Source organism: Rhineura floridana, chromosome 3, assembly GCF_030035675.1.
Source record: "Rhineura floridana isolate rRhiFlo1 chromosome 3, rRhiFlo1.hap2, whole genome shotgun sequence".
Taxonomy (NCBI): domain Eukaryota; kingdom Metazoa; phylum Chordata; class Lepidosauria; order Squamata; family Rhineuridae; genus Rhineura; species Rhineura floridana.
Genome location: NC_084482.1, coordinates 19,988,462 through 20,012,237, shown reverse-complemented (window position 1 = coordinate 20,012,237; position 23,776 = coordinate 19,988,462). Strand labels below are relative to the sequence as shown.

Sequence of the window (23,776 nt, the reverse complement as noted above, 5' to 3'; positions counted from 1 at the left end):
CTTGACATCCAAAGGTCCATTCACCTCCCTACCCAGTCTCCTGTTCAAATCTGAAGTCATCCCTAGATATTGCTTCTTTTGTATGCTTGTTCTGTTGATGTACATTGTTGTATTTGTGCCTGCTGAAAACAAATTTGGGAGAAATTTGACCCTCTTGACTTTGCCTTTAATGTTCCTTTTTAGCAATCCTCTCATTTGGGGGAAGTTTCCTCTTTTGAAATCAAATGTGACTGTTGGATTTTCTTGGCTACTTGTTTTTTCTTGGTCCTGCTATGAGCAGGCAACTGGTGCATTGAAAATCGGATTAAACATATACAAAATCCCAGTCGAGTCACAAGGCAGGGAAGGAGGGACAAAGATGAGTCCTGGATCTAGAACTATATGCTACAAGTTACTTTCCCCAATGCTTCTGTACAGAGACTCTCTCTGCTGCATTCAAATATTGGAATGTGTGATAAATGAGGCAGCTTGCAACTGTTAAAAGACTGAAGAACAGACCAAATATGGAGACAGTACATTTATTGAAACTTAGAATAGTAATAATATGAGCTGGGAATTAGAAACAGCTTCTGAAAGATTATGTGAAACCAGGGCCAAAGTCTGTGACCATCAATAGCTAAGACACCATTGCTTCAGAAATCAAGAGGTGGTGGAAAAATAGTTATTCTTCCAAATTCAAATAAAACACTTCAATAAAAACCAAACAGATACCCACAGATGAGTGTCTTTTGTTTTTTTTAACATGATGCGCTCTTTCCAACCAGCAGCAATCAAACTTCTCCTATATGAGACTGCAGGCCCAGGCCATTGCTAGCCTTGTTTGTTTACAGCTTTTAGTTATTATTACCACACTGGAGTAGACCTCTATTGATATGTATTAGTCAAAGTATTCCATTACAGCTGAGAAGAAAACCACAATGTTTTACATCACACAATCCCTCAAACTTCAGTTTGGAAGTTTCTTCAAAGCAATGTGAATACCTCAAAACACTTTGCTGAACTAGGGAATGTATGCGCATAGGACAGCAAAGCTGGGATTTGAGTACCAACTCCAAGTGTTTGATACAACTGCTGTGATGCTACAAACCATGGCTGAATCTTGTCAAATGAACAAGCATTCAGGTGTTATCTAAGGAAACACTAAATATATGGCCACATTTAAAAAGAATAGTCCCATTTAACTTTAACATAGTACTGGAGAATCAGGCCAGAGTGTGATGCCTTCAGCTAGACAACCTTAGGCTGGAACACTTTTCTAGAGTCAACTTTCACAGGAGTCAATTCCTATACTCTTTCATTGAACTTAAACCAATTCAGGGCACACTAAATCTGGCCACAGGTTTGTATTGTTGGCAGACATCATTAAAGCAAGTTCCCATAAATTCATCTAGATTTTACCAGTACTTTTCATCTCTGTTCTCTAATCCAAATTTGCCTGATTCCACTCATTGCTGTCTTTACAAATATTTTGAAAAGCTTTTCCTGCATCTAGCAAATATGAAAATCTCATATCCCATAATGCAATTTAAGTACAATTTAAAGCATCCCAGTATCACGATTACTGTTCTAACATTCACATTGGCTTTCTGCCTCCCTTCCAACTCCTCCCCCAAAACTAATCCCCACCTTTCCCAGATAAGTTGCTGCAGCGACCCTCCTTTTTGAAGGCACTCTCAAAGAGTTTCTGCAACAACACATAGTCCTGACCACCTTTATAACACTGTCCCACCAGATTTTTAATGCCTAAATTAGGTGGCACACTCAGAAGGGCATCCCAATGGAAGCCATGTTGTCGAGGGAAGTGAGAGGTTAAGGAAGCTATGTTCCTAGATCCTCCCCGCTCAGCAGGAAGGGCTGGACAAAGCCAGCAACTAAAACACACTCGTTGCTATTTCCAATGTTTTTTGGAAATATGAGTCAGCATCCATCTCCACTTACTCACTGATGAGCAACCAAAAGCCACAGTAGGGAGAAACTGGAAAAATTCCACCACCTACCTAACCATTATGCTTATGGTTAATGTTCATAACTTTCTCAGAGACCTTTCATGCCTTTTCCTCCTTTCAAACCTTCACTGCCTCCAGTCAGAGGGAAGCAACTTTCACCAGGACAAGAAGCACTTAAAGAGCAAGCAGACAGAGGCCATGACCCATCTCTATTTCAATTTCTGCTGTAATCCTTTCCTTTGTCTACCTTAGAAAAATAAATCAACACTAAGAACATATATAACTTATTTTAAATTATTTTAGAATGTCTTTTAGGAGAAAGACTGCAACAATTTAAATAGCCCTGTGCCATCTCCTGTTGATTCACAACCGTCAACTCCCCCGTCAACCGAGGATCAGTCTGATAAGAAACAAATTCCCATCTCTTTCCAGGATGACTGGAGGGGGAGTAGGGGAAGCACATGGAGAAAGATGGGTATATCTTTTCACAGCTTCAAGGGCTCCACATTCTCATACCAATAATAAAAATGTTTTAAAAACAGGATTGGGCATTCACACAAGGCAGTGGAGATCACGATGAGCAACTTGCCCTCAGCAGAGGACAGCCCAACCTCAGTAGTTAAAAAGAGTGATCACTTGGGGAGAGGTGGCAGGGGAGGGGGAGGTTCTGAGGGTAGAGGGGGTGGTCGTGGCTTATCTACACTTGCAGCAGCCCTGGGGTTCAAGTACTCGCCATATGAGTGTACAAAGTCAAAGGTGGGTGGCTGGGTGGGTTGCATGCCCTGTGCACTGAGCAGGGAGTGCAACATGTTCACTGTATCCTGGTAGTCAATAGCCTGGTTCATGTTATGCCCATTGGCCCCTGTTGTGCTCTTGTCCAGTTTTCCATGAGCCCCTCTGGTTTTATTGCCCTGAACAAAAGGTACACCAGCTGCATCCAAGGTTTGTCCAGGGTGCTGGGGAAAGGGAAATGGCATAGTGGGCCCTTTGGAATTCTTACTGATTTTTGAAGGGTGTTCATATGCTACAGCAGAGGCTTCCTCAGAAAGTGGTCTCTTACGGGAGGAACATGTTGGGACAAAACCTTTATGGGATGTGATGCCACCTTGGTTACCATGTTTGGAGTCCACTGGTCGCTTGATGCTGGCAACAGGCTGTATATGCAACTGTTTGTGAGAATGGTGGTTGTGGTGGTGATGGTTAGAAGAATGGACCTTATGTTTTTCCTTGTGTTCTGCCCGGCTCTTGCCACTGCTTTCATCAGATGAGCCCTGCCGCTCCAAGGCAGTTGGCATCTTGATGCGCATTTTTATTTCCTCTGGTTTGGAGGAAGAAACAACAGGTTTGTCCCCTGTTGCAGGCAGACGAACTTTTAGGGCAGATGAGGATTTATCAGCCTTTTCAGTGGGGGGCCGTTCCGAACCATCAGAGCTACTGCCCAAGGGGATTTTCAGGATGATGGGTGATGGGTTATTCTCTTGCTGCTGCACATCCCGTTCCCGCTGCTGCTGCACAAGCAGGTTCTGAGCAGCATAGGCATATTGAGAACGCACATTAGCCTCCATGTTCTCCAGCTGGCGTTTCTGTGCAGCCAGTTCCTCAGCATGTTTGGCACGATACTCCTTTAATGATACTTTTGCTAATGGTACACTTTTAATACTCTGCTTAGAGAAAGAGCCACTACTGTTTTCATGATGCAGATGATCAGTGCTGGCAGACATTTCGTTAGCCTTGTGACTGACCTCCAATTTATGTGAGGGGTGCTGAGCCATCCAATTATCTGACATCACATCTGTGCTGCCTAAGTCCCCTGGAGAGTCCCCTGCTGTAGCTGGAAGTGAAGAAATGGCTCCTGCAGTTGAGGACGTAGACATGCTCATCAGACCTGCAATGGTCATGTCAGAGGAGCTTCTGGAGATCATGTTGAGAATTGTCTGTTCTGAGAGGCAATCATCATCACTTTGTTCATCAGTCTTTGATTTCCTGGCTGCCTGGGAGGCCTAGAATAAAAGCAATAAAAACTTGTAGCATGCCAAATCTCTCTCATGCACAGCCCATGCTATCCCCTGAGAAAGGGAAGAAGTACAGCTGTCCTATTTTGCTGAAGTGCCATTCACATCAACCATTCAAATATTCTGAGTTACAAGACAGAAGAATGCATTTCAACAGTATACAACATCTGACTCCGCAACTTTAGAAAATTCCATTATGGGAGAAGACTGCAGTAAAGAGGATTTTTTCCCCAAAAGCAATTTGCCTTTATTGAACCCTTAAAGACACATTTGCAGTAATGCGTTTAACAGGTTATTAAAACAAACTAGATTAGAGCAACAACTATACATCTGATGAAAACTCTGGACAGTTCATAAGGATAAAGAAGTGTGTGCGTAGAGAGGTACCTACCAAGCAAGTACAGAGTGATCCACCTTGTGGATATTTAACTCTTCACAGTCAGGAGACAAGAGAATTCTATCAGATGTGTGCTTATACATGTCTGGCTTTATTATGCACATTTTTCTCCACTACTTATCAAACGAAGTGCACACACTACTTTGCCAAGTCATGCTTAAAACGTGCAGAGCATCTTACCCGCCAATTCCTGATTCGTTTCAGCCGATGAGGAGTTTTCTCAAGGATCTGCAGGAATTCATGAGTAAGCTCTGTAAATAACAACAGAGGAATACCAGATAGTGAGAGGTATGGAATTTATAAGCCAGGGTCCAGAGGGTGATTTAACTTCTGTCCTTGCCAGCAAGAGATGGAGCAGTCCTTGGACTAATAGCACTAGCTCAAGTTATTAAATTAATCCCACTTAATTCTTTACTGTCATGCTGGAAGCCTTGGTGAGAAAGTCCTTTAGAAGATATCAAGTTAATAAAGTACCTCTTATTGCGCATGGGGACATATTTGACCTTGCTCCAACTTACCATCCAAGAGTTCCAGAGTTACAGTGCCATCAACGTACTCCCACCAGTGCTTCCCGTCCGTGGAGACTGGGATCTCCCAGTTGGACCACTTACAGGCCAAGTGGATGCAGACGCAGGCCACAACGGGAGGGGTGTACTGCAGGCTGAAGGTGGTTAGGTGAAGGCTGACATCACCAGCAGGAAGAGAGAAACAGAAAGCTGTAAGCTCCCAAGCCTGAACGGCAGCAGCACACACAACCGCCCGCTGGACAGACACTGCAAGAAGTGAGCATCCCTCAGCTTTAATCATCCTGCATGGTCAAGCCTGTCTTGCTTAAAACAATTCTATTTAAGCCTTTTTTCCCACGAGGTTTTCCAGAAGCTCCCGTCAGCCTGGAGCTCCAGGACCCCCATATGGCCAACAGTACAGGCAAAGGGAAAATGCTGCAATTGAAGTTACTATTCTGGGGTTACAATGGGTTAGATTATTCAACAGCACCAGGGCATTATCTCAATAGATTTGTCAATTGGGGTCTTTCAAAGTGATTTGATTCATCTGGCCAAAAGATGCAAAAAAAAAAAAGCACACCCCAATGGACTGTTGACAAACCTTAAACAAATTGTAGTTCCCTTTAAGTTTTGGCTCTTCCTCTATTGCCAGCTCTATAAAGCATTCATAGCACCAAAAAAGCTTATACAACAATGTAAATAGAACTGGGCCCAAGAAACCTCTTCACAAAGAGAAGATGGCAGGATGACAAGATATTGGTTTACTCATGGTGCATTTCAATTCCAATAAACCCCGTTATGGAGAGGCACTAGTTACACTGTAAGGTAGGAATTTGCAAATAGTGCCTGCTAGGACAAAAGTGGTCCTTGGGAGATGTGTGAGCTGCTCTCTCTCTCCCTTATACCAGTTGACAACGGTGAAAAAAGGGTGTGGAGGAAGCAACAGCTGCTGTGATAATAGGATTTGCAAGCAGCCTGTTTGGGAGGATGGGGCATCAAGCCCATTCTATCCCCATTCTTGTAAAGAAATTAAGCTCCAAAAGAACCTTGCATACCACACATCAGCTGAACCTATATTTTGCAATAATGTAACCCAAATAAGCAATTTTACATGTATTTTATTTTGCATTTTTAAGTTATATTTCCACAAGACAATGAGGAATAAGCAAGACATTAGAAAGAAGAACCCCATTTTTATTTATCCCTGGAAGGCCAATGCCTTCTGAGATTTCACCAGGCACAACCCATGTTATCAAGCTTCTCTCTGCACTATTTTTCAAAGAAAATAAATAGTGAAATCCTCAAGATGCTGAATGCTGCTTCAGACACAAAAATCCCTCCTTTCAGTCCTCTACAAAGTATAAACTTGAAACAGTTAAACAGCTGCATACACCAGACAAGACCACATCTGATTTCAGACAGTGTTCAGACTAGAATACTGCTGAGACAAGTACTGAATGGAGCAATGACTATCGGAACAAAATCTAGACATGAAATATCACTTCCTTTATACACTATTTCCAAGAAATGAATTTATCCTTCTTGCAGGGTTAAAATACTGAAGAGGCCTCTCTCATCTGGAATATACTAGATTGAAGAAAGGCCTCTTAAGACAATTAACTGTTTAAATTATTAATTTGTTCTTCCAAAAGCAACCCTAATTCTTTTCATATCAGATTAACGCTCCTAAGCATTCACTGACTTTTAGATAGAAAGATCGAATCTGATTAAGGTTTAGTAGCAAAGTAGTTTTAACTTGGACTTATAAAGGTAAGTCACCCATGGCAAGTAAGAATTGTTTCTAGGTGATGAGGCAGGGAAACTCTACAAAAACCTTCTTTTGCTCCCTTTAGGTCAGAAGCATAGGTGTGCATAGAGTAGCAACATTATGTACTCATTTCCTAGGGCATTTTTAAGAACAGAACCTCAATTTATTCTAGAGTAAGAAATCTATTTCCCGAATTTCTTCTACAAGCTTTGAAGGAAGTTTTCTGCAATGGTCAAGATCCATCCTCAGATTGGGTATGGGGAGAGGAATAGATAAAACTGAGCCATGATCATCTACCTGTTGGTAGCCATGAAGTAAGATGTCTGTGCCAAATCCTTGCTGGCTGAAAGAAAAAAGGAAATTCATGAGTTAGTTCTGCAAAGCAGCCCTTTAACTCACCACAATATTTTTCTATTGGAGAACTAACTAATCATATCAATTATAAATTTACTTTGCTTTTTTATATACTCATCTGGTGTAAATGCCCATTTTAATACTACCATAAAAAGTATTTATCCATCTCATTATATTAGGCCACAGCACGGGATGAATATTTAATACAGTTAACACCCTCTTCATTTATTTTACTTGCTCCTTTGACCATGAAACAATTTGTCAGCTGGGAAGTACAACCAACTCTTTGTGAAAGTGCAGTAACTGGTATTCCAGAATCACAGCAGTGTTGGATCATTGCTTACCTCGCACTAGCTGTGTACATTTCACCACATGAGTGTGAGGGTGATCTATGGTAATCTCAAATCCTGGAAGAAAAACAGATAACAGTTAGGCCATGCATATAACACGCTTGTGGTTCTACATACCACACATGCCTCTGGATCCTGGGAGGCAAGTAAGTTGCTCATCCTTCCCCATTAAAACTCATGAGCTGTGCTCAGATGCAAGCAAGAAGAAAGCACGACATCTTCCTAGGTTGAAATGGATCAGTTATCCAGCACAAGAAAATGAAAGATATTGCTAGCTTCTAAAGCAACCACATTCTCTGCTGCAAAAATACTACTGAAATACAACCAAATATTCTAAATCAAAGAAATATCCTGCTTTAAGGCAACAGGAAGAGAAAATTCTACAATGTGTTTGGAGAGGACTTATCTTGCCACTCCAAAAAACCAACAAGCAAATGTTTTCTTAAGGAACAGGTGTTAACTGAATAAAACCTGGTTTTAAAATGGCTTCTTTTAAGGGGAAACATTTGGTCCAGCTATGGTTGTATATTCCAACAAAACAACACATGTGCATGCAGCCTGAACAATCTCAACAGGCAATGGCTCAGCAAAGACAATTTTAAAAAGTCGAACTGAGCCCCATCCTTCTGCAACACACTAACTGTTAAAAGCATCAGGTAAGTTTGGCACGTTCTTTCTTTGATATGTTCTGTGATCAAAGGATTATAACTAGAATTATCTTGCTTGTGCATCATACAGGTAGAGTTAATTTCTTTGTGCACTGATGACTGAAATGTGTTTGAAATGTTTGCATATAACAGAAGACTGGACATACACATAACTAATCAGGCCACAGGAACAGTTCAACATCAACAATTTACATTAGTATGCCTGGGTACCCATTTCCCACCCTGCATTACCAAGATGATCATACAATTGGAACATTAGGCTGTCATGTTGGCTAAGACTTCAATCCAGAGTGTACTGCCTGGAACCTGAATATAAATCCTGTTAAGAAAAAAACCCAAACCAATTTTTGCATATACATATTGGTTTATAAAAACACAAGCATGTCAATATATTCACCCTAAACAAAACATATCACACAAGTCATAAACTGGCTGTTGTGAGGTTTGTCGCCTGGACTGATGCTCTCCCACACTGGCCAGCTGTGCCTCTGCCCTCCAGCTGTGAAGAAGACTGGGATTAGATTCTCCACTCTGCGGAACTTTCCTGGGTCTGAGATTCGTGAAGCAGCCCGTCCGCTTGGAAAAACTTACCCAGGGTCTGCAGTATTATGCTCTCTAGAATGACCAGGTCTTGGGCTTGTTGCAGGTAAGCCTGGGGTTGAGAGGACAGGCAGGTTACTTGTGATGAGGCACTCTGTATCAAGCCTGCATATTTCTAATACTCTCTTAGGGAGGCAAAAATATTAAGGGGGAATCTTTATCCTATTCAGTGCTGGAGAGAATTGGCACAAGCACCCCATTCCCAGAAAAAAATACGAAGTGCCTGATAGACACAACTCTTGCTCAAAAGAAACTGCTGTAGATTCTATACTGGCTTCAACTGCCATGAAGTTATTACTTCTTGCTAAGAATTGGCCCTTTCCTTCAATTTGGCTTCAGAATAAAGTTTCCCCCTAGTTCGCAAGGTTAGATGTGCTGGTCCTGTCAGGAAGGGATGTGGTGATATGTAAAACAATGTGCTTAATCTTTCTGTTTGGATGGCAGTGGCAGGATCGAATTTCAAAAATCACTTTCTGTGTCACCATAAGAGGATGATCCTGGCAGGCAACATCCACCCATTGCTACATTCACAACACTCTAGCAGGAACACACAGGAAAGACAAGCCATTTGGCTTACAAAAATCCAGAGCTTTCTGTACTATGCACTAGCAATATTCAAGAACTAATTTGCTATTGTTCTGGTAGTATTTCAACAAGGTTGTAGCACTCTAGATCCAATGAAGCATGGGAGACTTGCACTGCCAGGATTTGTCTTTTCCCCTCCCTCACTGGTTGAGCATTGTGTATGTTCCATAGCTATTTAGCTACTTACCTCACTCCGGGTATCTGGAGGAGCCTCTTGAGGATGGAGACAGGCATGAACGACCTTGATGACATACTCCAGTTTTCGAGGTTGTTCCTCCACTTTGGCTGCCAGGAAAATGGCAGCTGGTGCTACAGACTTTACAAAGAAAAGGGATATAAATATACCCTTCTCTTCCAAATAGCAGTAAATGTCCTTGCTCTCAAATGCCCAGAGAAATTATGCCAGCAGTAACTTAGAACTGGCAAATTTGATTAAATGTTCACAAGCTGCATTTCATACACAAACATAAAAAGGATTGTTTGACAAAGTATCATAACCTTCTGAAATCTCTAAGCACAATGTATCATATTAAACCCATGTTACATTGTGAAAGCTATGTAACATTAGACAACCAATGCTAATTTGGCATATATCTTCCCAGGTCTTCAGGTTGCACAAATTAGTAACAGAAGTTATAATACAATGCAAAGAAGATGGGTTTCTTAAAATTATAGGCTTGATCCCCCCCCCAAAAAAAGATAACATGCCTCCAGTTCATATTACCACAACATGGAATATTTACATTACAAAATTGCACAACTTTTACAAGGAATTGTGAGTCTAAGCTTTCCCATTTTCCTGGAGCATGATACTGCTTAAAAATGTAAATGTACTGCCTTCAAGTCAGCCCAAAACTTGATACAGGTCTATAGAAATAGAAATCAGGATTAGAACTATGTAGATTTATATGAAGAGAGAGCCTTGCCAGTTACAGCATGCAGATTTAAAATGTGGTGCCGCAATAAGCTTGTCTTACCACCTTTGTTTTTAGGCACATAATCAAAATGATATTGTTCCTGTAAGTATTTGACCTAGGCAATACCTGGATTCGCTTACAGTGATTACTGACTGCTACCATTACATTTTACTCTACTGCAACCTTATTGACTATTGCTATGACTATAGACATTGAAAAACTGGGATAAAATATTTTACTAAATAAGAGATCGATCCCCATTTTTATAAGCTCTTTAAACTAAGTTACATGAAGCCAATGTCTAATGATTTTATTCTGCATCACACTCTTCAAAAATTTCCACCACACCACTTAGCACATGCTCATTTTATCTTAATCTGCTGGGGGAAAGGAGAATATGAAATACAGCTGTTCACAATTCTAGCTAACAAAAAGATAATTGAAGCGATACTTACATTCCGATGAAACTGAGTAAAAGACTGAACCATGTAGAACCTATGCATGTAGACAATAGCAGTGTTGATAGTCAGTTGGGAACTAGTAGCTTATGGTTAAGGAAAAAGAGACTAAGGCTTTCCAAGCATATTTAGAATAGTAATCTGCTTGGTTACAGTTCAGACAAAACTGTAAATTTCAATGGATTACACTGCTGTGCGCATTCCAATCTTCACAATGCATACTTATGTGAATCAATGTTTTTGTCCAAACATGTATCACACAAAGATGTGAGTAAACTAATCAGTATACTTCTTAAGATGCAGGCTTGGTCATGAGGTTCGGCTAAAATACCGAAACACACTAGCTCAGTATTGGACTACAAACATGCAAGGGATTGCACTAAATAGCATATGATCATAAACCAAACTCACTAAACTAAAGCAGCAATCCTGTCCTCACTTATCTGGGAGCAAGTCCCATTGAACAAAATAGGACTTACTTGTGAGTAAACATGTAAAGAATTGTGCTAAGAGGAAACAGCGTGTTGATATTTCTGGCTAAATTACATTTTAAAACTCAGAACCAAGCTTTATAGTCATGCTAATGGCTCGTCAACATTTGTTTGGCCAAAATCAAGAGCACCAATATAGGAGACTTTGTTGGAATTTTGATGGGGTAATTTTAGAAAAATACGAAGCAGAAGTAGAACTAATATTAACCTACACAGAACAGAAATTCAGATACAGGAATCAAGAATATCCCACTTCTCGAAGTTTAGACTTTTCCCAACAACAAATAACCCTCTTAAAATTCAGGTGTTCTCTCCTAGGCTCAAACTGAGATATGGAATCGCAAAACAAACCGGCTTTCTTAACAACTGAATACACCTTCAAATTGTTACTCAATAAGTCGTTCCTCTATTACTCCGGAGTTTGGCCTTGCAACCCGGCAAAAGCCTGAGCTCTCCAGGCTTCAGGGCCTAGTCTCTTCTCTCCCACACCAACGTAGTTTCACCCCAATCATCTCCAAATCGCAGGCTTAACCCTCCGCGGCCAACCATAACCGCATCAAAGCTCCAGCATCCTTCCGAGTCAAGACACAATCTTCGCTGGGCACGGCCTAATAAGGCGGCCGGTCGTGAACCGCCTCAGGGCCCAAGGCTTGGTCGCATCCCGCACCAAAGCTTCATCGTGTTACACTAAATGCTAATTTGGCCTATAACTTCCCAGGTCTTCAGCTAAGCTATTTACTCAAACCTCGGCTGGGCCTGGCTCGCCAAGCAGCCCAAGTCTGCTTCCCCACCCTGCTCAGCCCCAGCCCCAGCCCCAAGCCCAAGTCACGGCCTAGTTCCCAAATGGATACACATTCAGGCGTTGGCCCATATCCTGAAGCAGATTAGCTGCCTGCTGCCGGTTCGACAACTCCTTGTCCGAGTCGACCCCCGCACGGCGGGAAGGGCTCAATGCTAGTTGTTCCCGGCTAAAGTACCAGCGCTTTCCGCCTTCTCCTCCTGCAGCCGCCGCCGCCGCCGCCGCAGCTGCCGCGCCACACACCGCCATGATGGCCGCCGTCGCCGTCGACAACGACGCATGCGCGTGGGCGCACGCTGCACGTACCGGTCTACGCTTGCGTAACCTCGTCCGCGTACTTCCTCCCCCCCCCCTCCCAGTGGGAAAAAAAATTACATCCCGAACTTCCGGCGATAGCTTTAAAGCCTTCCTTGCCAAATGTTCCAGGTGGGTCGGGCTGTACTTACCATCTCTACGATGATAGTTATATAGGCTCCAAGAAATACTATAGAGATTAAAAGAGTAGAGTAGGGCTTAAAGGGTGATTTATTATCGGATTTGGAAATCTTCCATTTACGTATAGTTAAGAGTAATAGAATTCAATTGAGGGATTATGGCTTCAGTCAGGTTTTGGAGGTGCTAATTTATCTAGATTTACTTGTGCCGGAGGAATGTTTACCTGAGGAATGTTTGGTGTAGGATCTCTGTCCTTGCATGAGGTAGCAGGAGAGGGGCATTTCTGAAGCTTGTTTCTGGGCTTCCAAGATGCATCTGGTTGTCCACTGCAATAGAATTTAAGATTAGATGGGCCTTTGTTCTGGTCTAGTAGGAGATTTCCTCTGATAAACAAGTGATTTATACAGACAGACTATGTGGGGCTGCCCCTGAGATTGGCCCAGCAGCTGCAGGTACTGCAAAATGCAGTGGCTCACAGTTGCTTACTGGGGCAAAATGTTGTCATTATGTTATGCTACTGTTGAAAGAATTGCACTAACTGCCAATAAATCTCAGGCTATGTTCAAGTTGCTTTTATTAAAATACAAAGCCCTATACAACTTGGGACCAGGATACCTAAAAATATCATCCCAGCCTTTATATATCCAACCAATCATCACATGCTGCAAGAGAGGGCCTCTTGCAGACACCTTCTAAACAGGAGGCCTGTTCCACACAGTCGTGGAATTGGACCTTTAGTGGAGGGATACCTACACTTTGGAACTCCTTCCTGTTACATCACAGGTGCTGTCTCCCATTATCTTTTTCAGCATCTTTAATAGATCTTCTCTTTCCAACAAGCCTTTCAAGTGGAGATTTTTATCCCAATCCGTATCTATTGGATTTCAAATTGTAGTAAAATATGCTTTTATTGTTATTTTTATTGTTGAATTGCTTCAAGATGTTTTATGGAAAGATTCATAAATTAAATAAAATGAATAAATAAATCTGTATATAGTCTTATTATTTCATTGTTCTGCTATTTAACTTTGCGGTGCAGGAGAGCCATATATGTGATAATGGATTACACCAACAAAATGCAGTAGGTACAGTCTTAAAAGCCTTTAGTAGAGAGTTATTCAAGAGAGTTATTAAAAGCCTTTAGTAGAGAGTAGAGAGTAATATCACTATCGACTTTAGCTCGATGTTAATTTAAATATAATTATTTACGTATTCCTATACTACCCTTTGCCATACAGTCACAGGGCAGCATACAGCTCATTAAAATATTGCATATTCAAAAACCACTTAAACTATCAATAGTGACACATGAATGAATTTTATTCTTGCGGTCAGAGACCAGTACAAAACTGTCAATAGCAAATATGCACAACAAACTAAAAACTAACCTCAGACACATTATACCTTGTCACTCCAAAAGTTTAGAGAAAGAGGTACTTTCTTCACCTCCTAAAGATCATAACATTGAGGTGAGACCTGTCTCAGAAAGGAGCTCACTCCAAAGCTTTGGAGGTGTCAAATGTTTGCTTAATATAGATAGAAACAAGGCTGACACAAAGCATACACCTATATATCTATACGCAGAAATAAATTACACTGAGTGAGCATAGGATTGCAAGCCTATTCTGCATAGCTGGTATGTCAAGAGGGCTGAGTGGTTCAACATCTACTATAAAGACATTGCTAAAAGTTATTGTGGATGTCAGATTTCCCTAGAGGATAAAATAAACTCATTATTTTGCTTATGCTAATTTCCTAATTATGCAGCTTTAAGTTACTCAGTATTAAGTGGCAAACAAAACAAATCTGCTTACAGTGAACCTAGGCAGGCCCAGATTGGGTGTATTTGCCTGTAATGAAAAAGTATTTCATCAATCACATGCAAATAAATACAAGTTAATGAAGTCACTAAGCTGGGAAAAAACAGGGTGGAGGCTCCAGAATGAATTCTGTCAGCTTCCTCCTTTTCCTTTCTATATTCTTCTTCGAACCAGACTTCAGCTACACAAAGGTACACTTTTCTTAGTTTGTCAAAATTGCTCTCAAATACACACAAGTTTTGATTGTTTAAGAAACTCCCAACAAGCTGGGCCGAGCTGTTCATCACCATGGTAACATAGCAAACAGAGGCTTTAGAAGGCAGAAGGAAGAAGGTTGCAACTGGGAAGTTGTGGAGTCAGTTGATCCTAGAGCAAAATAGGCCCAGGAAATGGCTTTCTTTGGATTAACTTTTCTGGGCTATCAGGACACCTTTCGGGACAGAAAACTAGTATTACCAAAGTACAAAGAGCCAGGTAAGGAAACTGTCTAAGAACACCTACTTCACTGAAAAATAAAATGAATATATTCCTTCACCAGCAGTGATTGCTCAGTATATATATCTTTAAGAAGATTTAAAAGTCTGTCAGTCATTCCTTCATCTCCAGAACCCTGGTAACTGGGGTTCTCTGAGGGAGGCTGTAGATCTTTAATGGAATTCCCAGCACTGTCACTAAACTACAATTGCTAGGATTCTTTGTGGGGAAGCCATGACTGTTAAGATTGCAAAAAACTGATACAGGGTAATCATATAGATAAATAAATGCTTTATGTGCTGTTCATACATATCACCATTCCTGTACAGGGAAGTCTTGGTTTAGTCCAGGCAATCCCTTTCTGAAAATGAAGATCTCATAGCTATCCCACAGACTTTCAGATGAGAGATTGCACTGGTCCACATTTGAGCCCAAACAGAAAGAAGTGACAAGAACATCGCTAGCTTGCAAAAAAACAACTCAGGACCAGAAATAGAGCACTGGATATTCTCTACCAAATTTAGCTTATGTTAGGAATTTATTATTTATTTATTTATTTATTTATTTATTTGTTACATTTTTATACCGCCCGACTAGCATAGCTCTCTGGGCGGTTTACAGCAAAATACAGATACATACAATAAGAACCCATAATAATACTACAAGAGCACATATAAGAAAATGAAAAGTCTAAAATCAATTATAGCAAATTTAAAACTAAATTAAAATTAAAATTAGTTTAAAATGCCTTAGAAAAGAGGAAGGTTTTAACTTGGCGCCGAAAAGATAGCAAAGTCGGCGCCAAGCACACCTCATCGGGAAGACTATTCCACAGTTCAGGGGCCACCACCGAGAAGGCCCTAGTTCTTGTTACCACCCTCCGAGCCTCTCTCTGAGTCGGAACTCGGAGGAGGGCCTTCGATGTAGAACCAGTGTACGGGCAGGTTCATATCGGGAGAGGCGTTCCAGCAGATATTGTGGTCCCGCGCCGTGTAAGGCTTTATAAGTCAAAACCAACACTTTGAATCTGGCCCGGAAGCATATTGGCAGCCAGTGCAAGCGAGCCAGAACAGGTGTTATGTGTTCAGACCGCTTGGTCTTCGTTATCAGTCTGGCCGCTGCGTTTTGCACGAGCTGCAGCTTCCGAACAGTCTTCAAAGGTAGCCCTACGTAGAGCGCATTGCAGTAGTCCAATCGCGAGGTTACCAGAGCATGTACCACTGATGTTAGGTCCTCCTTGCTCAGATAGGGACGTAGCTGGGCTACCAACCGAAGTTGGTAGAACGCATTCCGTGCCACCGAGGCTACTTGAGCCTCAAGTGACAGGGAAGGATCTAAAACAACTCCCAGACTACGAACCTGTTCCTTTAGGAGGAGTGTAACCCCATCCAGAACAGGGTGTATATCCACTATCTGGTCAGAGAAACCGCCCACCAGCAGCATCTCAGTCTTGTCCGGATTGAGCCTCAGTTTGTTAGCTCCCATCCAGTCCATTATCGCAGCCAGGCAACGGTTCAACACATTGACAGCCTCACCTGAAGAAGATGAAAAGGAGAAATAGAGCTGTGTGTCATCAGCGTACTGATGGCAACGCACTCCAAATCTCCTGATGACCGCACCCAGTGGCTTCATATAGATGTTAAAAAGCATGGGGGACAGAACTGACCCCTGCGGGACTCCACATTGGAGAACCCACGGTGTCGAGCGATGTTCTCCAAGCACTACCTTCTGGAGATGATCCGCCAAGTAGGAGTGGAACCACTGCCAAGCAGTACCTCCAACTCCCAACTCTGCGAGCCTCTCCAGAAGGATACCATGGTCGCTGAGAGATCAAGGAGAATCAACAGAGTTACACTCCCTCCGTCCCTCTCCCGACATAGGTCATCATACAGGGTGACCAAGGCTGTCTCGGTGCCGAAACCGGGCCTAAAACCCGATTGAAATGGATCTAGATAATCGGTTTCATCCAATAGCGCCCGGAGCTGGCCAGCAACCACTCGTTCCAAGATCTTGCCCAGGAATGGAACATTCGCCACTGGTCTGTAGCTGTTGCAATTTTCTGGGTCCAAGGAAGGTTTTTTCAGAAGCGGTCTCACTGCCGCCTCTTTCAGGCAGCCAGGGACCACTCCCTCTCATAAAGAGGCATTTATCACTTTCCTGGCCCAGCCAGCTGTTCCATCCCTGCTAGTTTTTATTAGCCAAGAGGGGCAAGGATCTAGTACCGAAGTGGTAGCATGCACCTGTCCAACCACCTTGTCCACGTCCTCGAGCTGAACCAACTGAAACTCATCCAATAAAACATGACAAGACTGAGCTCAGACACACACGGAAATGAAAATGCAGGTTATAACAGTAGTAATGGATAACTGAGATAATTAACACAGCACTTTGAACTCTCAAATCCAATAATTACAGATAAAGTAGTATAGGCACTCCCCCAAGGAATTTATTTAAGATATCTGTGCTTTGAAGTGGAAGAGAAAGTAGATGCCTACATTATGGGCTATAACGTCTAGCAAAAGCTGTCAATGATAGCAGCGGAAACCTAGGTGCAATCATATGCGAATTTTACCATTGGTCTGGTGGTTATTATCCTTGGAACTGTAGCCTCTTCTTTAGAACAATTCCCTTCCCCCCCCATTGGATTAATAGTAAAACAAACTCTCCCTCACCACTCCCAGTCCATAAATGAGGATATCAACCAGAGCTAGTTACAACAGCTCATCTCAGAAGTAGGATCTTTGCTTGTGAATGCTGCCAAGCAGAGCTGGTCTACATCACAAACAGTATATGAGTGTTAATAAAGCTGTTTTTGGATTTAGGGATCCCTGGAGTTAGGGGGAGGGCAACAGGGGTGACTGCCCTGTGCTTGGTGCCAGAGGCCATGGTAGGCAGCCCCACTGCCTGGACAACCCAGCCCTCTCCCATCCACCTGGCAAGGCACTTCACTTCTTCCCGTCCTAGAGGGAGGGGGTGGAGGAAGAGAGCCTTCTTGACACTGGGATAAACGTTCTATCCTAGTCTTTCACCTCAGATTAGTATTATGTCTCAGAGGCTGTGTGTGTCTATATGTAAGATGTGTTCATCCATGTTGTCTCCCACCTGCAACCTGAAGTAGCACTTCCAGAATCTAGGCTGAGTTTCATTTCAAACCAAAACACTCGAGAATTATCCTGTCTCCAACATGGCCATTTCACTCTTTAGAGACGTACGCTTCCCTGAATTTGATACTGCTATGAAAGCTTGGCTGAATCTCAACACTGCCAAGTCAATGCTCCTTAAAGTTATAACACTTGCATTTTACCCTGTGTAGGAGGCAGCCAAAGTGGTGTGCATAGGACTCAGGCAGTCTCTCTCATCCAGGTGCCAGCCAAGTCCAGGCCTGCTTAGCTACAGAACATGAGCAGCTTCAGACATTACCACTGCTATGAAAGAATGCTCGTTTTGCACCTTGCCTTGTGACCTCTATCTTCCAGAATTAATTTTTCTTCTTTTGTCCATCTTCAGTGGGAACACACACCCCCAAACTGGAACTTTTCTACCCAAAGCTGCCACCCATAGGACCAGCTGGGTATGATGGCACAGTACACCAGGGCAGCTACAGGAGGTATCAAGAGACTATCAAAAGGATGCAGCTCCAGAAATGTAGGTGAAGAAGCTCTAGAGACAGGGTTTAAATTATGGTTTCAGCAAAAGCATAGGGACCCTCTGGGGCAGGAATGAGTAGAATGTGGCTCTCCAGATGTCAGATTCCTAACTCACATCAGCTCAACAACTGGAGGGCCACAGGCTCCCTATCCTTGCCTTAAAGGAACGTCCATACTCATGAACCAGAGTACCGACTGGGAGCAAAGGGTTAACAGCAACCCTGTGCATGTAAAGTGCTAAATCAAAGACATGTCTGGGAGGCAGGCTTGGAAGAAGGACTGAAGTCCCCTGGGTTCTCTTTGCAGAGGATGCTAATGACATTTGCTTGCAGGACTCCTTTTAGGTATCTGGTTGGGAAGTATGAGGACAGGATGCTAGAATAGTTGGGCTTCTGGCCTAATCCAGCAGAGCCCTTTTATTCTTATGCCATGGGGCACCAGTCTGCAGCCAGACACATCAGCTCCTTATTTACTACACCAACATAACAGCTAGCCATTCCAAACAGCAGGGAAAGAAAGGAAGGGAATCTACAAGTGCATAAGAAGGAAGTTTGTTATGTTTAGTTAAAAAGACCCTTTGGAATAGAGTGTAGACCCAAGTTGATATGTGATGTTCAAGAGTGCCCCTGAGAAAGAACAATTCTTTGAAATGCATTGGGTTTAACAATCCAAAGCCTTTGTGTGCCTGGGGTTTTTCTTTCTCCAATTTCTTTTCCTTTCCCCTTCCTCCACTTCTAAGCAAATTCAGAGTAAGAAGATCATGAGGAACCAATCACCTCCCACTTCCTCCTATGAGGCTCAGGACCCTTATTGTTCTTTAGTATGAGCCACTTGTCTCCTAAGTACTCTTCAGCCAAACCTGGCCATCCTGCTTTTCTTGCCCACTTCTCTGCAAGCACGTTTTGTTCTATCCTAGGGATGGGGAGACTGTGGCCCTCTAGCTGTTGTTGGACTCTGACTCCAATCGGCCTCAGCCAGCACACCCCGTGGTCAGGGATGATTGGAGCTGAAGTCCAACAACATTTGGAGAGCCACAACAGACCCGTCTTGCTTGGAACCACAGCACCAAGAACCAGAGCTAGTAGGTTCAGCAGCATCAAGGATATAATATTCACAGGTTCTCGAGGAACTGGGAAATAAACAGTTAGGCAAGAAGGAAATAGGATCATTCTAGAAGAAAAGGAGCCATAGTTCAAGGGGCAGAGCCCATCCTTGTATGGAGGCATTACCACTGATCAAAGAGCAAAGATTAACATGCACAGCTGTGCTAACCTACCATTTATTAGCTATCTGCTCAAGCCTCCATAGTTGTTTGAGCTCCTCTTCAAGTCAGTGAATTTTGCCAGCACTGGCTAGCCCTTTAACCAAGATCCTTCTCTCCCACCCCTCCAGACAGCCTTTGGTTCTTCCATCTAACAACCCAAGATCTCCTTTTCTAGACCCCAATCAAGAGTACAGGGTGCCATTGACCTGTGGACAAGATATCGGCTGGTGGTTGCCTAAGAATCTGTCAATCAAGCCAGAAGATGCCACACCTTGGATTAGGGTGGAAAGACATCCCCAGCTGTGCAGCCCTATGACCAAGTAAGCATACAGTGAGAAGCAGACTCCCCCACCTCACCCAGTCGAGGATGGAGAATCTAACTCTTATTCTTCAATCAATGTGTCTAAATCAGACACTATGAGGTATGCATGACTGCTGGCAACTTCCAAGAGCAGCAGCCCCACAACTCCCCAGAGAACCCTATAAAATACGATGTCATTGCAGTCAGAGTTTCCCCAGCAACACTGATGTCTGCTTGTGGAGGGCAGGGAGCTAATTCTGAATGCCATGACATCACATCACACACCTTCTCCCACTCGACTTCATTGGACAGATGCAGAGAGAAGATGCCGGGTGCTTTCAATGAATTCATGTACCTTTCGTAGTATCTAGTTCAGACCTCAAGAGTACATAGTGTGAATAAACCAATGTAAAGAAAATAAGGGGTCACGGTGGTAGGTAATAATACAGTCACATCTCTGTAAACATTATGCACAACAAAACCTGACAGAATTATTCGGTTTAGGAGAGTATCCCAATTTGTTTGAACCTAGTAACATTCCTCTAGCTCCATCAGGCAGGATTAAAATTCATATACACCAAAAATCAACACATTAGCTCCAAATTACAAGAATAGTTGTGTTAGATTGTAGCAGAAACCACAAAGAGTTCTATGGCACCTTAAAGACTAACCAATGAAATTTAACAGGGTTAAGTACAAAGTTAGGAAAAAGAAACCAAAGGCACAGTTATAAGATGGGAGATACTTGGCTCAGCAATACTACACGAGAGAAGGATCTTGGAATTGTTGATCACAAGCTGAATATGAGCCAACAGTGTGATGTGGGTGCAAAAAAGGCAAATACTATTTTAGGCTGCATTAACAGAAATATAGTTTTAAAATCACGTGAAGTATTCATTCCCCTCTGTTTGGCACTGGTTAGGCGTCATCTTGAGTGCTGTGTCCAGTTCTGGACACCACACTTTACAAAGGATGCAGACAAACTGGAACAGGTTTAGAGGAGAGCAACAAGGATGATCAGGGGACTGGGGGAAAAAACCCGATAAGGAGAGATTGAAACAACAGGGCATGTTTAGCTTTGAGAAGACAGAGGGGAGATATGATAGCACTCTTCAAGTGCTTGAAATGTTGCCACACAGAGGAGGGCCAAGTTCTCTTCTCCATCATCCCAGAGTGCAGGACATGGAATAACGGGCTCAAGTTATAGGAAGCCAGATTTCGACTGAACATCAGGAAAAAACTTCCTGTTAGAGTGGTACGACAATGGAACCAATTACCTAGGGAGTTGGTGGGATCTCCAACATGGGAGACATTCAAGAGGCAGCTGACTGCCACCTGTCGGGTATGCTTTCACTTGAGATTCCTGCATTGGGAAGGGGGTTGGACTCGATGGCCTTGTAGGCCCCTTCCAACTCTACTATTCTATTTATTTTTGTTTTTAACGTCTGAAAAGATCTTGCCTCATCACTTGGGTCCAGTTTATGCCATAGCAGGAATTGGGTGGTAAAGCTTTCCCTAGACTGTTCTACTCCAGGCAATAAGTATGTGTGGGGGTGTTATGTCTGAATGCAGGCAGTGGTGGGGAGGAACTCTCAACATAGAAAAATAAGCTAGGAAGATTAGCCCGAGCCCTTAACTCTAGTATACTTGAATTTCTACCCCACAGGCAAAGAGTTTTAGTATGTTTTGGGATAGGAGAATTCATACATGCTACTACTCACTCCAGGAAGTGTTTGCTGTATGATTTTGCCACATTAAGGGGCCCTAAATCCTGAAATTTAGTCCATGCACACAGAATACACCTGCCAGGGAATGCCAACAGGGGGCAGCAGAATTTCAGCTGCTGGTCTGGGACACTCATTTCCTATCAGGGTACATACATGCAAAATGTAAATGTACTGCCTTCATGTCTATTCCGACTTATGCCGACCATATGGTAAGCAGTATTCAGAGGGGGATTGGATTACCATTGCCTTCCTCCGAGGCTGAGAGGCAGTGACTGGCCCAAGGTCACCCAGTGAGCTTCATGGCTGTGTGGGGATTCGCACCCTGGTCTCCCAAGTCGTAGTCCAACACCTTCACCGCTACACCGCACATACACATATATACACACTTCACTGTTTTAGATATACAGTACATATATAACCACACACCGAAATGTAGCATATTTAAAACTTGGTAGAGCATTTTCTATTATTGCATACCCAATTCCTAGCCAGCTCAGAATATACCTTAGTGAAGCATAATTATCTTCCAAATCCCTCCAACCTAAGAGAGGTAAAACCGTACCACAGCAAGAGAGGCTGCGGACAGCTGGCTGTGATCCCTTAAGCAGGGTTCCAGACACATGCAGGCATCAACACCCATCCTGTCCCAGCAGCCTATCAAGTTAGAGTGAGCTGTGCAGGGGCAGGGCCTTCTCCTGCACAGTACTCAAGGGTTAGGATCACATGACATGCAGGGGCCCTTAAAGTGGTACAGCAGCTTTGGGGATTGTCAAAGAGAGCTGTCACTGGCCTTTTCAAGAAATCTTGGTCAAATAATAGTATGAGTTATTTTTGTTTATGAATCACTAACCATGAGACATCCCAGAGCACTATATATATGTCTCTGTGTGATATATGTGTGTGTGTGTATAAAACAATTGCATATATCAACATTTTTCAAAAAAATCTAAAATCCATTAGTGTGTGTGTGTGTAATAAATAATAAATAAAAGTGCCCTCTGCCACCCTAAAGCACAGCTGCCTGGGAGGAGACACAATCTTCCAATGCTGTTCTCTGAATCTGGACTCGTAGGTATGACTGGAACCACAGTAACACAGTTACAGCAACTCCCAACTCACGAGATGGTTGAGGAGGATACTGTGGTCAATGTTATCTAAAGCTGCTGAGAGATCAAGCAACAGCAACATGGTCATGCTCCCCCTTACCTTTGCCGGAAGGTGGTTATCCATCAGGGTGACCAAGACCAATTCCATCCCAAAGCCAGGTCTGAACTCAGACTGAAATGGGTCACGATAATCAGTTTCCTCCAAATGTCTTCAGCAAGATTGCCACCAACCTCTAAGTACTTTACCCCACCCCCCAAAAAGGGAGGGTTATTTGTGACCACGCAGTAGTTGTAGGTCAAATTAGCCATGATGTGCAGGGGGCGAGAGAGTACGTTGTGAACCAAACTGCTGCAAGCTCTTTGTCCATGTCCTCATCAACTGAAACTGATCCCACAAGATTGGACAAGAATGTGTCACAACACCTCATGTGGCTCTCTCTATATGGTTGTATTCAACTCAACATGAAGAGGTAGAATGATAGCAGTAATAGTAGTGGGGAGTAATTTGATGCTACGGTTAAACAATTGGGAGTCAAATACTTGACAATCTACCTCAAATCATCCAAAAGATTGATCTTCTACCCATTTCTGCTGTGGTGTATAGAATGTCCTAACCAGTGAAATGGTACCAAGAGACAACAGAACAGCAGCCACTGAAAGATGAATTGTTTTGTTTTGTTTACTGTAGATTTCTTGATAGCATGGCAATCAGCAACCCTCTGTTCAGCATGTTTTGAGAACCTCATGGTGGAGGAACCTCATCATAGGATCCTGACGTGCATGGCTGCATCATTGTATCAGTGGGAGCTTACTGATAATACCATTTTCATGTTCAGGCACAGCACATTTGTTCTACCAATAAACAGAGGATCAATACTGTTGTCTATGTAATTGCAGTCATGTAGTACGAATGTAGGTCACTAAAGTTCAACATGCAAACTACTACTCCACCCTTTGACAGCTCATTATTCTACGGCTGTCAGCTGATCCTAATAAATTGGATGTTGTGCTATGTACTGGTGGGGTGTGTGTAAAATATATAACACAGCTGTGTTTTTGGACTCTCCTTGTGTGTGTGGGGAACGACAACTATGGTGGCTGTCATGATGAGCTCCTGCACCAAAATTATCACTACACTTCACAGTGATAAT

General features: G+C 42.8%; 2 protein-coding genes across 5 annotated transcripts; one reads left to right on the top strand and one right to left on the bottom strand.

Annotated features, from left to right (window-relative positions):
- Nucleotides 1–504: 504 nt before the first annotated feature.
- On the bottom strand, nucleotides 505–22,132 carry CCNT1 (cyclin T1). Of its 4 annotated transcripts, XM_061614824.1 has the most exons (11): nucleotides 22,024–22,130; nucleotides 12,510–12,612; nucleotides 11,904–12,335; nucleotides 10,559–10,640; nucleotides 9,374–9,502; nucleotides 8,593–8,653; nucleotides 7,328–7,390; nucleotides 6,927–6,972; nucleotides 4,874–5,037; nucleotides 4,536–4,606; nucleotides 505–3,946 (listed from the first exon to the last, which is right to left on the bottom strand). In XM_061614824.1, the coding sequence occupies exons 2-11, from the start codon at nucleotides 12,599–12,601 to the stop codon at nucleotides 2,579–2,581; spliced, it is 2,508 nt and encodes an 835-aa protein (XP_061470808.1). In that variant the 5' UTR covers nucleotides 12,602–12,612; nucleotides 22,024–22,130; the 3' UTR covers nucleotides 505–2,578. The 4 variants fall into 4 exon arrangements, 3 of the variants coding, with proteins under 3 accessions (XP_061470808.1, XP_061470809.1, XP_061470810.1); XR_009761185.1 differs by lacking the exon at nucleotides 4,874–5,037 and having other exon boundaries at nucleotides 3,856–3,946; nucleotides 22,024–22,132; XM_061614825.1 differs by lacking the exons at nucleotides 8,593–8,653; nucleotides 10,559–10,640; nucleotides 11,904–12,335; nucleotides 12,510–12,612; nucleotides 22,024–22,130 and having other exon boundaries at nucleotides 9,374–9,462.
- Nucleotides 14,433–23,477, top strand: SPMIP11 (sperm microtubule inner protein 11). The gene is made up of 4 exons (XM_061614827.1): nucleotides 14,433–14,580; nucleotides 18,088–18,225; nucleotides 19,667–19,811; nucleotides 23,314–23,477. Exons 1-4 carry the CDS (start codon nucleotides 14,496–14,498, stop codon nucleotides 23,360–23,362), a joined length of 417 nt encoding a protein of 138 aa, XP_061470811.1. The 5' UTR covers nucleotides 14,433–14,495; the 3' UTR covers nucleotides 23,363–23,477.
- Nucleotides 23,478–23,776: the final 299 nt, after the last annotated feature.